This window comes from Coregonus lavaretus (assembly GCF_964263955.1).
Source record: "Coregonus lavaretus genome assembly, contig: HAP1_SCAFFOLD_1664, whole genome shotgun sequence".
In the NCBI taxonomy this organism is placed as follows: Eukaryota; Metazoa; Chordata; class Actinopteri; order Salmoniformes; family Salmonidae; genus Coregonus; species Coregonus lavaretus.
This window is the reverse complement of record NW_028165914.1, coordinates 26,745-39,654: the sequence shown is the minus strand read 5'-3', so window position 1 is coordinate 39,654 and position 12,910 is coordinate 26,745. Positions and strand designations below refer to the sequence as shown.

General features: G+C 44.3%; 2 protein-coding genes across 2 annotated transcripts; both read left to right on the top strand.

Annotated features, from left to right (window-relative positions):
- Window positions 1-240: 240 nt before the first annotated feature.
- On the top strand, window positions 241-6,316 carry LOC311115291 (uncharacterized protein; the record flags this gene model as incomplete). The annotated part of the gene is made up of 10 exons (XM_084190483.1): window positions 241-289; window positions 506-662; window positions 775-910; window positions 1,008-1,169; window positions 1,428-1,496; window positions 1,627-1,821; window positions 2,281-3,766; window positions 4,053-4,097; window positions 5,375-5,976; window positions 6,152-6,316. 10 exons carry the CDS (start codon window positions 241-243, stop codon window positions 6,314-6,316), a joined length of 3,066 nt encoding a protein of 1,021 aa, XP_084046609.1.
- Window positions 6,317-7,415: 1,099 nt separating this feature from the next.
- Window positions 7,416-12,792, top strand: LOC311115297 (protein unc-50 homolog). The gene is made up of 6 exons (XM_084190488.1): window positions 7,416-7,480; window positions 8,131-8,399; window positions 11,462-11,582; window positions 11,820-11,959; window positions 12,056-12,163; window positions 12,301-12,792. Exons 2-6 carry the CDS (start codon window positions 8,135-8,137, stop codon window positions 12,435-12,437), a joined length of 771 nt encoding a protein of 256 aa, XP_084046614.1. The 5' UTR covers window positions 7,416-7,480; window positions 8,131-8,134; the 3' UTR covers window positions 12,438-12,792.
- The last annotated feature ends 118 nt before the right edge of the window (window positions 12,793-12,910 follow it).

Sequence of the window (12,910 nt, the reverse complement as noted above, 5' to 3'; positions counted from 1 at the left end):
GTGTGTACAGTACTCAGGCATTAAGACTGAGGCTAGTCCTGAAAGCACACTTTGTCCTGGGAGGGAGTGGTGTGATAGAGGTGAGCTGTAACCTGCAGTCTACTGGCTCCTGAATGGCTCACAAGAATAGCCATTGTTCAAACAGAACCCTCTGGCGTTGCTAAATACGATGTCGTTGAATGATTTTTGTCTTGCCCTGTCTCTCTTCCTAGGTAAGAGCAGCTAAATCCAGTCTCTGCCATGGATACTAACGCTGGGGAAGGGGAGGGATCAGGAGAAGAGCTTACAGGTAGAACACACCTGTTTTCTTACTTTTTAAAGGATTGACATGCATAAACCAATGTAAACAGACATACGTAGCTAGCAAATCATTCATTAACAATACACCATTCATACATACACATTGCATTATGCAATGCAAACAGGAATGAACTTCACAGCAAGTCTCTTGTCTGACTCTGCAAACAAAACCAAGTGTAGGACAGTAACTTTGTGGTGGTTTCAGGGAGGAAGAAGTCTCGGTTCAAGCAGCTGAAGAGTCGTCTGTTTGGCCGTCTGAAGTGGAAGGAGACCGAAGGACTGATAAAGCAGAGCCAGTCCGCAAGTGATGTCACTGCTGATGTCATAGCTCCGGGGGTCGACGACTCAGAGGATGACTGTCTGTAAGCGTCTGACCTCTTTCACTCACTGGAAATAGTACCATATCAAGTTTATAAGTAGCATGCTCACTGGGAAATATGTAGTAAACATGTTTGTGACCTGTGTCACTTACAGGGGCGGTCCGAAGACACTGGGGTCCAGAGCTCTGTCACATGACAGCATCTTCCTGGCTGACCAATCACAGAGCTCCTCTGAGCCGACAAGGATTCTGTCTCAGGAGAACGTACATGGCAGGATACGAGAACTGCAGGTGAGTCTGTAGGTGGGAGGGTCCTTGTAGTCTAAACTACTGTTGTGATTGGTCCTGGAGTGTGCTCATCACACATGGACTGTTTCTGATTGGGCAGCTGAAGCTGCAGCAGCAGAACATGCGTCTGGGCCCTCCCCCCTTGCTGATCCCTGGGAAGAGACTGGAAGATTCCGGAGCCACCTCTGAGGATGATGGTTTGCCCCAGAGCCCTCCAGATATTGTGTTCCATGACAGAACAGCACAGGGGCCTTCCTACAAGGTGATTGGGGCTGATCACATGCACTGCACACACATAGATACAATTTATCTAACTTGTATTTAACCAGGACAGTCTCATTGAGATAACATCTATTTTTTAGAGAACAAACCTTGTTGTAGTCAGGAGTGTCTATTGGTACATTTACAAACAAAACACAATGTAATCATCATTATCATCATCATCATCATCCTTCTTCATTACTCTTCCACCATCAGTGTGACTGACTGATTGACACTGTTCCCTCCATTCCATCCCCAGTTCCCTGACACTCACAGGCACCATAGCTCTCTGAGTTTAGCAGGGACAGGAAGTGAGGAAGAGGAGCAGGTGATGCAACTTCCTGTCTGTATTACACCACATCCCACATTCACATACTGATCATCCTAACAACCTTCACCGAAAACATGTTTGTTGGGTCCATTACAGTTGTTAATGTGCTTTTCTACTTTCTCCTCAGTGCCTCTCCCAGCCCTCGTCCCGTCCTCTCTCCCCGAATCCTGCTTCCCTCTGTGATCCGGAGCCCTCCCCTGCAGTGGACTTCACCAGCCCAGCCCAGTACACTCCCAGTCTGGACAGCTCTGCTGCCCGTCACCGCATGTCTGTCAAACCCAGGAACCAGAGGGCCAGCGCCAAGGGAAGGAAAGGTCCCCCGGTAAGATTTCACTGTATAATGTAACACCAAAACACCACATAGTGGGCACTGGGCAGCATTTCAATCTCTAATACTTCAATTACAGTCAACTCCTGAGTGGCGCAGTGGTCTAAGGCACTGCATCGCAGTGCCAACTGTGCCACTAGATCCTGGTTCGAATCCAGGCTCTGTCGCAGCCGGCCGCGACCGGGAGACTCATGGGCGGCGCACAATTGGCCCAGCGTCGTCCAGGGTAGGGGAGGGAATGGCCGGCAGGGATGTAGCTCAGTTGATAGAGCATGGCGTTTGCAACGCCAGGGTTGTGGGTTCGATTCCCACGGGGGGCCAGTATAAAAAAAATATGTATTCACTAACTGTAAGTCGCTCTGGATAAGAGCGTCTGCTAAATGACTAAAATGTAAATGTAAAATATAAGACCACGGTTTAAGGGGCTGTTTATCTTGTCTGTGTCATTACTAGAGAGCAAGCAGACCTTGCTCAGAGAGCCTGAGTGATCTGGACCCAGATCAGCCCCTGTCTGGGAGGGAGGAAGAGCAGGACGGAACGGAGGACGAGGACAGAGAGGAAGAGGAGGAGAGGGAGCGACCGTTCTCTTCATCTCCAGAAGACTCTGAGGAGAAGCCCTGGCAGTCAGTACCCCCTGGTGGTCAGAAAGCGGTATTACAGAGACAAAAGTCCTCCGAACCAGAGGGACGCGTCACCACCAACCCTCTCTACCGCCAGGATATGTCCTTAGTGGTAGACCTCTCCTCTGTTCCAGAGCCCATGACCAAGACCTACATCCTGGAGACCCCTAGCCAGTCCTCTTCCCCTTCAGCAGCAGTGGAGGAGCCACAGAAGCCCCAGGAACCTATCCGGATCAAACAACCCAGTACAGTCATCCATACACACCCAAGTCAAGACAAGAGAGACATCCAGGATAATTCAGACCAGGGAAGTCGGCCTGGGTCTACATCTGAAAATACCCTCTCCAGGCCTCTCAGTCCTGTGTATGGATCAGATAATGTCACTTCCACCACAAATCAACTGCCCTCAAAAGAGAAGCCAGAAGAGAATATGACCCCAGCCACCTCTAACAAAAGAGACAGGTTGAGCAGAAACACACAGGGTCTGAGCCTAGCAGACACCAGCAGCTCTACACACCGCTCTGCTCTACCTACCCCTGCCCCTCGCGTTATAAAACAAACACAGAGACCTGCTTCTGAGAGAGAGTCTGTCAGAGAAACTACAGCAGTCCCACCGTCGGGCGTTAATGAAGAAACCTCCAAATTGGACCTGGTGCAGAGGATTACAGGGCCACCTACTGGCCAAGAAGACACACTGCCTGGAGCAAACAGTTTCTCCACCTCCTCCTTGAGACAGCGTTCCAAGAGCGTCGCTGGCAGTGCCCACACAGGGACGAGAGACGAGGAGATGAATGGAGAAGGAAAGGGAGGGGAGGGTTTGGTGGCCAAGAACCCTGATCAGGGCTCTGTCCGTAGGCAAGGGGTAAAACCAGAGCAGGCCACATTTAAAGGCCTGGAGGAAAACCAATCACAACCCTCGCCTCAGGAGAGAAAAGTAAAAACAGAGGTAGAAGTAGTGGAGGAGACAGGACTGAAGGGAGGAGAGAAAAGGGATGGACAGAGCGAGAGAAAGGAGGAGAATGATCAGGAGCTGGGGAGGAGGAGTGCTTTCGGAGTGAAGCTGCGCACAACTTCTCAGTCTCTGAAGTATCGCTTGCAAAGGGACCAAGAATTCAGGGTTGAGAGTCATAGTGTGGAGGTCATCGCCACGACAACTGCAGAACCAGTCAAAGGTGAAATTGACACAAGTTCAAAGATCAGGGGTGACTTTGCAAATAAGGCTTTGAGGAAGGGCCCCTCACAAGTGTCAGACTGCCCCCCCTCGTCCACTGCCACCCCCCCATACACCCCTGACAGAAACAGACTCAAAGAGAACCAAGGTACGTATGTCCTCCAAAACGTCGTAGATGGTTCAGCTGAGAAGTTGAGCCTCGCGCTTCAACGCTCTGAGTTGTTGAGGAAATTGACCCACTATGCTGTTTACTTTCTGCATCTACGTCATATCGCTGAGTCTATATTTAATAACTATTACCTTGGACTATGCACTAACTAACTTTGCACTAACAAGGTGTTCTAGCTCACAAGGGTTCAGCTATGTCAGTCTACTGAAGGCCCTCTTCAATAGCATGTACTCACCTCTAGGCACTGTCTTGGTTCTATCCTTAGATGGTGATGATACTGACCTGGTAGTAGATGCCTTTTTAAGCCCAGGTAACATATCTACAAAACCACTTAACACTTCTCTAATGATAATCCACCGGTAGTTACAGTATAATGAGCACTTCTGAATCAGAGTGGGCAATTTCCACTCCAATCAAAACTGGATCCAGATGTGTATAATTATATGTGCCCTCTGTAATTACTGGGACAGTGAAGTATTTTTTACTTCCTTTGGCTCTATAATCCAAAAGTTTGGATTTGAAATGATACAATGACTATGAGGTTAAAGTGCAGACTTTCAGCTTTCATTTGAGGGTATTTTCATCCATATCAGGTGAAACGTTTAAAACTTACAGCACTTTTTGTACATTGCCCCTCCATTTTAGGGGCGCATAAGTATTGGGACTAATTCCCTTATATGTTTATTAAAGTAGTAAAAAGTTAAGTATTTGGTACCATATTTCTAGCACGCAATGACTACATCAAGCTTGTGACTACAAACTTGTTGGATGCATTTGCTGTTTGTTTTGGTTGTATTTCAGATTATTTTGTGCCCAATAGAAATGAATGGTAAATAATGTACTGTGTCATTTTGGAGTCAGTTTTATTGTAAATAAGAAAATAATATGTTTCTAAACTTCTACATTAATGTGGATGCTACCAGGATTACGGATAATCCTGAATGAATCGTGAATAATGATGAGTGAGAAAGTTACAGATGCACAAATATAATAGCCCCAAGACATGCCAACCTCTCAACATTACAATTTTTGTACGTTTCTCACTCATCATTATTCACGATTCATTCAGGATTATCCATAATCATGGTAGCATCCACATGAATGTATAAGTGTTTAGAAACATTCTATTCTTATTTTCAATAAAAGTGACTCCAAAATGACACAATATTTACCATTCAATTCTATTGGGCACAAATAATCTGAAACACAACCAAAACAAACCGAAAATGTACAATTTTGTAACCACAAGCTTGATGTAGTCAATGCTGATAGTCTGCACTTCATAGTCATTGTTTGATTTTAAATCCAAACTTTTGAAGTATAGAGCCAAAAGAAGAATAAAGAAAATGCTTTACTGTCCCAACACATACAGGGGCACTGTATAACACTGCTTCTAAAAAGATCTCTGTTTCACCTCAATCATAATATTGCCAATATCGACCAAACCAAATTAACCACAATATAAATAAGGATGATCTGATGAAATCATGGATTCACAACTCCAGTCCTCAAACACCACAGTATCTTTTAAATACACTTTAAATAAAGTTGGATTTGATTTAAATAATGTCACCCATTGTTCCTCAGACAAAGGCCCATCATCCAGACCTGCTCTGAGAGGGGCTGAGACCCCTGGGTCTAATGGGTCAGCTGGATCAGAGCCTGTCTGGATGTCCATGGCCCGGGAGAAGACCAGGAGTCTCCAACAGCATCTCACTCCAGAGACAGAGCATGGGACAGGGGGGACAACAACGCCCCAGTACACCCCATCACCACGGCCAGCTCCAACCCCAGCCCCACAGCCTAGATTACAACCAACAGCTCAGCCATCAACACAACCTCCATTACAATCACAGCCAAGCACAAAAACAGCCTCACAAAAACAAACATCACCCCCAGTGGTACAACTACCCTCTCAACCAATACCAAGGACTAGACCAATCCTACGGGGATTGCAACTGACAGCTAAACTCAAAACATTACCTTCAGAACAGCCTAACACACAAACAGCATCAAAACTAACACCACAAGGAACAGCTCAACAGCTGACACAACCGTCCTCCCAGCCTCACATGCCAACCAGACCAACTCTACGAGGAGCGTCTGAGAGATCCGCCACGTCTCTAAAGAGAGCCGAGAAGATGCCTGTGGAGAAATGGACAGACAGAGCACTCTCGACTGGGACTATGGTAAATATTTGACTTGTCAGTGCTTTGTGCCCCCACTAGGGACAGATGTTTTTCCTGGTCAGCTCACGTGGTGAGGAAAAACGACTGACTCAATCAGAGTAAGTCTTCATTTTGTAACTAAGATGTAATGTGGCCAGTTTAGTTAGTAATATGTCAACTCTGTATTTTATCTTAGGGGGAATCTGGCAATGGTCAAATTGAGATTCAAATCGCAAAGCCTGAGATATCTTCTTTATCACCCCCTACATCGTCATCATCATTGTCACACCGGGGCCAGCCAACCTGGATGGAACTTGCCAAGAGGAAATCTCTGGCCTGGAGTGACAAGACTATGGACTAAGAGAAATGCACTTGTGTGTGTGTGTGCGCTCGTGCGTGTCTGTGTGTGTGTGAGGGAGGTAAGGGGGTTGCTAAAGAGAGTAAGAATAAGATAAAATAATGATTTGGTGCTGACTGTATAATTTGAACCTACTAGATTCAGAGTATGAGTTGAAAACCTCTTTCCCATTTCTGTGCCTTACTCTTCCAATCATGAAATAAAAAAACTAATTATATTTCACGTTGGCCAGACTGATGCTATACTCCTGCATATAACAACACTACATCCTCAACCAAGAGGTCTGGACCTTTATGGCACAGGAGGGAATACTCCTGTAACTTGTTGGTTACTGGTTCAAACTCTGCTTCAGTTTTTTCACTACTTTTGACATATCACTCCATGCTAGATCCCTTCTAGTTTTATATCTACTGTCTCAAAGTGTTGTCTGGAATAAAATATTGTCAATTGTATTCTGATTAGTTTTAATTGTGTGGGCTCAATTAACCATCAACAAGCTATTATCAACCACAATGGGGCCGCCTCATCAATTGGGCCGCCGTGGAAACGGTCAATAACTTCACATTTCTTGGCCTACACATCTCAGAGAAGCTGAAATGGTCTAACCACATGGACACCGTAGTGAAGAAGGCACGACAGTGACTCTTCAACTTCAGGATGCTGAAGAAATGTGTCCTGTCCCCGAGGGCCCTCAGAGTGTTCTACAGGAGCACCATCGAGATCATACTGTCAGGCTACATCACAGCCTGGTACAGCAACTCTACCGCCGTGGACCGCAAAGCTGTTCAGAGGTGATACGTGCAACCGAATGCACCATTGGGTGCACACTGCCTGCCATACAGGACACCTAAACACTCTGAATCTGAATGACCTATGCATTCACTGCTTTTACGCGCATATTAATTATCTTACAAACTGTCCGTTTAATTTACCACACATGCAAAAATCCATATCCATACTTTTAGCTATGTCAGAGGGAGTGGTGATATTTTATGATAGATTTTACTACAACAAAGATCGTTTATTCCTTTTTGACTACAATTCCCAAGGTTCAATGTCGAAGCGCGTCTTAGTCACGTACCGGAAGTTTCTACGTGTTCAGTTGTCCGGAAGAGCTATTTTCACTGAGGAAGAGGAACTTTCTTCTAAAAATAGGAGGTTGAGCAGGTACGTTTATTCCAACATTCTTATCTCAGTTTGCAACTAAACCATACATTCAGTTGTAGTCTTGGCTAACGTGCTACTAAGGCCAGCCAATTCCATGTCCATCAAGGGGTCTATGCCACAGACCTAACGACGTTAGCTAGCCATAAGCTAGCTAGCTACTTTGTTTAGTCTAACGTTTATCTATTGACACTCGCTGGCACAAATTACTTTAAACAATATTTTTGGCTGGGAAAACCACAAACTAGTTTGCCAGCTGACGTTAGTCATCTAGCTAGCTACTACTAGTCTGTTATCCTGACTTGTCAACAAAGATCTGAGCATTGTATATCACACTATCTGTCGTGACTGCTGGAGAGACATATAAAAAATATATATATATATATATCCGATAGGTAGCAAGATGTCTAAACATAACTACCACAGACAGGATGGACAAGGCGGTAATTTAGGAAACAATCGATGTGACTGTTGCAGTGACTTGATGTAATTGCATGGTAAAAGTTAATATTGTACAGGTTGTTGACATAAGCTGACAGTACTGTGTCACCAGGGGAGGCCTATGCGGGGAGACTGGACCTCCACTGTAAATCAAACTCTGTATATATATATGGCTCTGAATTGGTCATCATGATGCTTCCTGTGATTTCCAGCACTATGTTGCCGACCACCTCGCCGCAGAACGGAAGCCTGAGCGCCCGCGATGCGGCACGCCACACAGCGGGCGCCAAGCGCTACAAATACCTGAGGAGGCTGTTGCACTTCAAAGCCATGGATTTTGAGTTTGCCGTGTGGCAGATGCTCTACCTGTTCACCTCCCCACAGAGAGTCTACCGCAACTTCCACTACAGGAAGCAGACCAAGGACCAGTGGGCCAGAGACGACCCTGCCTTCCTGGTGTTACTCAGCATCTGGCTCTGTGGTCAGTATCTTGGGTCTTTTTCACAGCAGTCGATCTATAACAATCACCTGTCCTTTCTGAACAAGTGTGGTATGCGGGAACTGTGTAGCAATAGTTTGACCACTATAATCACTTTTTGCAATTTAGAGAAAGTATAAATATGCACAACCCCAACAAAAAGCAAAGCACATTTAAAGCATCATATTAAAGCTTTGATTAAAAATGATAAAGCAGCAACAGAAATCATAAGCCAACTCAAAATTGGATGCAATAAGGCTTTTTTGTATCGGATATAACCAGCAATCAAGTAGGAATGAATGTATCATTTGGAGTATTCATGTCTGGTTATGGGGCCCTCTTTCCACTGACTTGGGCTCATCTCACGTGATTAAAACAGATCAGAGACATAAATAGAGTTTGTGATGAGCCTGTGCAGTCTCAAGGAAATTATTTGATGATCAGGCACTCCACATGCTCGGCACTGACACAAATGACTGATGATTGGCTGTAAGACATTGATAGTAAGAAGATTGTGGGAGCTGTTTTGTTAGACTTCAGTGAAGCTTTTGATGTCGTTGATCATAACGTATTGCTGAAAAAACGTGGGTGTTATGGATTTGCATCCTCTGCCTTATTATGGATTGAGAGTTACCTATCTAATAGAACAGAGGGTTTTCGTTAATGGAAGCCTCAGTTGAGTGTGGTGAACTGCAGGGCAGCCTTGAATAAAGCCTCTGTGTCTATGTACGCTGACGACTCAACAGTATACACGTCGGCTGCAACAGTAAAATAAATAACTGAGACACTTAACATAGAGCTCCAGTCAGTTTTAGAATGGGTAACTAGCAATAGGCTGGTGCAAAATATCTCAAACTAAAAGCTCAACGCTAAACCTCATTTAGATCTATTATTAAATAATGTGGCTATTGAGCAAGTTGAGGAGACTAAACGGATGGGTGTAACCCTAGATAGCAAGCTGTCATGGTCAAAACATATAGACTCAATGGTTGCTAAAATGGGAAGAGGTCTGTCCATGATAGGGCGCTGCTCTGCCTTCTTGACGTCTCAGTCGACCAGACAGGTCCTACAGGCCCTAGTTTTGCCACACCTGGACTGCCCAGCTGTGTGGTCATGTACGGCAAAGAAGGACATAGGTACATTTCAGTTGGTCCAGAACAAAGCAGCACGTATCGCACTTAGATGTACACGGAGGGAAAGTGTCAGTAACATGCATGTAAGTCTCTCCTGGCTCAAAGTTAAGGAGAGATTGACTGCATCACTATTGGTCTTTGTGCGAGGTATTGATGTGTTGAAGGTACCAAACTGTCTGTTCAAGCAGTTGTCACACAGTTTGGACACTCATGGGTCGACAGATCTCCCACAAGGTCAAAAACAGGGACTCGAACCAGCGATCCATGATCCCCCCCACAGTTCCCCCCAGAGATAAATAAAATAATTCCATTCCCCACCCCCAAGCCCCCCGTCCCCAATGCACCAACAAAATGAACAAAAGACAAAGGAAAACAACAATGCAAAAAACAAAAGACATCAAGGACAACAAGAATCATAACAGCAAGGCCAACTGAATATGTTTGAGTGCATGTATGGAACTATTTACGTGTGTGTGTGTCCATGTATGTGCACGTGTGCATTTGAATGAGTGTGTGTGTATATGCATGTTTGCAAACACCTGCACGGCATCAGCCTCAGGCAAACAGGCATTAGCTGTAACAACACTGCCCCTCAGTGTCATTCAAACATATTTTTTGTTATGTTTTATTTGTACTTTTATCTTTGAACGTCTTTCTATCCCCCGCCCAGCAACTCCACTCCCACTTGTCTCCAGTTCCACATCCCACCCCTCAGCTTCCCTCAGCCCATCCCATCTATCTCTGCTGGTCACCCTACGCCCCATATATCTTTCAACTATGCTGTGATGTTTAACATACAATTTCAATCTATCTAATCGAATATAATCCACAGATTGCGAGTTCAAGATAAATACTTTTACTAAGAGTATTAGTATATTAGTAATTGACTGACCCGGTCTCTCCAGATCTATTTCTAGGGTTAATTTTAGATCAATGTTATGCATTTTCAGCAATTCCTGAACCTGAGACCAGGCTACCTGAGGGCAATACCAGAATAAATGGTCTATTGATTCTGTATCCTCACAACAAAATCTGCAGAGCTTCGATGATTGTATGCCCAAAATATTCAACATTTTGTTGGTGGCAAGAATTCTATATAATAATTTTAGCTGAAAAGCACAAAGTCTTGAATCTTGCGTTGTTTTATATATCAACTCATACCATGGAATCAGTACATCAAAAATCTCTTCCCAACTATTTTGCAATCTACATGGCACAGCTGTCAACATCCTGGTCCTCAAATGAAACTGGTATACTTTCCTATTTATGCTATTTTTGTTCCTCCACCAGTTATGATCCTTTATATTGGGCAGACAGACCAGTTCCCTACCTCCTCCCACTGCCTCCTGCCTCCTCCAGTTTTGGGGTAATGCTGTAATCAATTGGTTGTAATCTTGGATTGAGCAGACCTTCCCATACAATTCTGATAACTCCATGAAAGACAGAACTCTACCATTCAAATGTATAATATCATTTAAAAACAAAATACCCTTTTTAAACATATTTCCCATAAATACAGGTATTTTATCAACCAGCACATTTGAGTTCAGCCATAATATTTGTTGTAATATTTGTTCTATCTTTTCAGACCTAGATATTGTGTGTATGTACTGATATGTAGGCTATGTGTGACGTTTTAAATGTATTTCAGTCCTTGACTAATAATAATATAATAATATGCCATTTAGCAGACGCTTTTATCCAAAGCGACTTACAGTCATAATGTTCTGTACCATGTATTATATCATGTTTCATGTGGACCCCAGGAAGAGTAGCTGCTACTTTTGCAGCGGCTAATGGGGATCCTAATAAATACCAAATATATTACAAATTGCAATATTATAATCTTTATGCTTTTTGAATTTAAACTACAATAGTCAAAACTGTTTCCCTGTGGCTGCGGTTGACACCTGTCTCTCGTCCTCGGTGTAGTGTCCACGGTGGGCTTTGGGTTGGTGCTGGACATGGGCTTCGTGGAGACTCTGAAGCTGCTGCTGTGGGTGGTGTTCATAGACTGCATCGGAGTGGGCCTGCTCATCTCCACACTCATGTGGTGAGTAGAGATGTACAGATCTGAAAGAACTAGATGGGTGTAAGATATATGGAATAGCTGGAAGCCTATAGGAAGGAGCCACAGCATCATATTGTGTGTGTGCCTATCTGGTCCCTTCAGATAGAGGCTAGAGGTTGTCTTCGGGACGTGCAAATGTTTAACTTCTATCAGTTTTGAAACGCTAGTCCTTCCCCATGCTCTTCTAAAGGGCCTTTCCTGTCTGTCCTGTATCCCAAGGTTCATCACCAATAAGTACCTGCTGAAGCCCCCCAGTAAGGACTATGATGTGGAGTGGGGCTACGCATTCGATGTGCATCTCAATGCCTTCTACCCCTTGCTTGTCATCCTGCACTTCCTCCAGCTCTTCTTTATGAACCGTGAGTGCAAACTTATTACACATTTATAACATGTTATAAGAGGTGTTATTTGTCACATGTTGTAACAGTGTCTGATCTCTGCTCTGTTTGTTTCAGATATCGTAGTGATAAACTCAGACTGGTTCCTGGGGTACTTTGTAGGGAACAGTCTGTGGCTGATAGCCATCGGCTACTATCTATACATTACATTCCTGGGATACAATGGTGAGGCCCCCATTACGTTTTATTCACCTTTAAATGGATAGTTCACTGGGGGATGAAACCATCAGACCCTCTAACAATGGTTACATCTACCAACTCCATATTTACTCCAGTTCCTCTCCCTCTCTGTCTCTCCTCAGCACTGCCCCACCTGCAGAACACAGTGGTTCTGCTCTACCCCTTCGCCCTGCTAGGTCTCCTCTACATCCTCTCTCTCTCTCTGGGATGGAACTTCACCAAGGGCCTCTGCTGGTTCTACAAGTACCGCGTCCAGTAGACACCCTGGAGTCAGGACCAGAGCCCGGACCAGAGCCCACAGACAGACTGACAGAGTCAGTGGTGGCTCTGAGGACTCGTGGACAATGCTTTCATTTTGGAATGTGATTGGATGGGGGTGTTGCACTTTTGTATACTATGTAAATAATACTTTGGTTGTGAGACACACAAATCGTGGATTGTTTCTAAGATTATATCTCGGTTTGTTTTCTTTTTTTAAATATGACATAATGAAAATCATGTTTATTGAAGAGAAATAGAAGTAATGGAAAGTGGTGAATTTGTATTTCAATCGGACTAAGGGACGTCTCTGAGTGTACATGGCCGAGCACTTTCAATAAATAAGTTTTACTTTATCCCTTTGTCATTAACAGGAAAGAAATGCAATCTAAAAAAAGTTACTGATAGCCTGGTAACATTACTCATGGACATTTTCTGCTGACCTCATGTAATATAGTAAGACAATATCAGAAA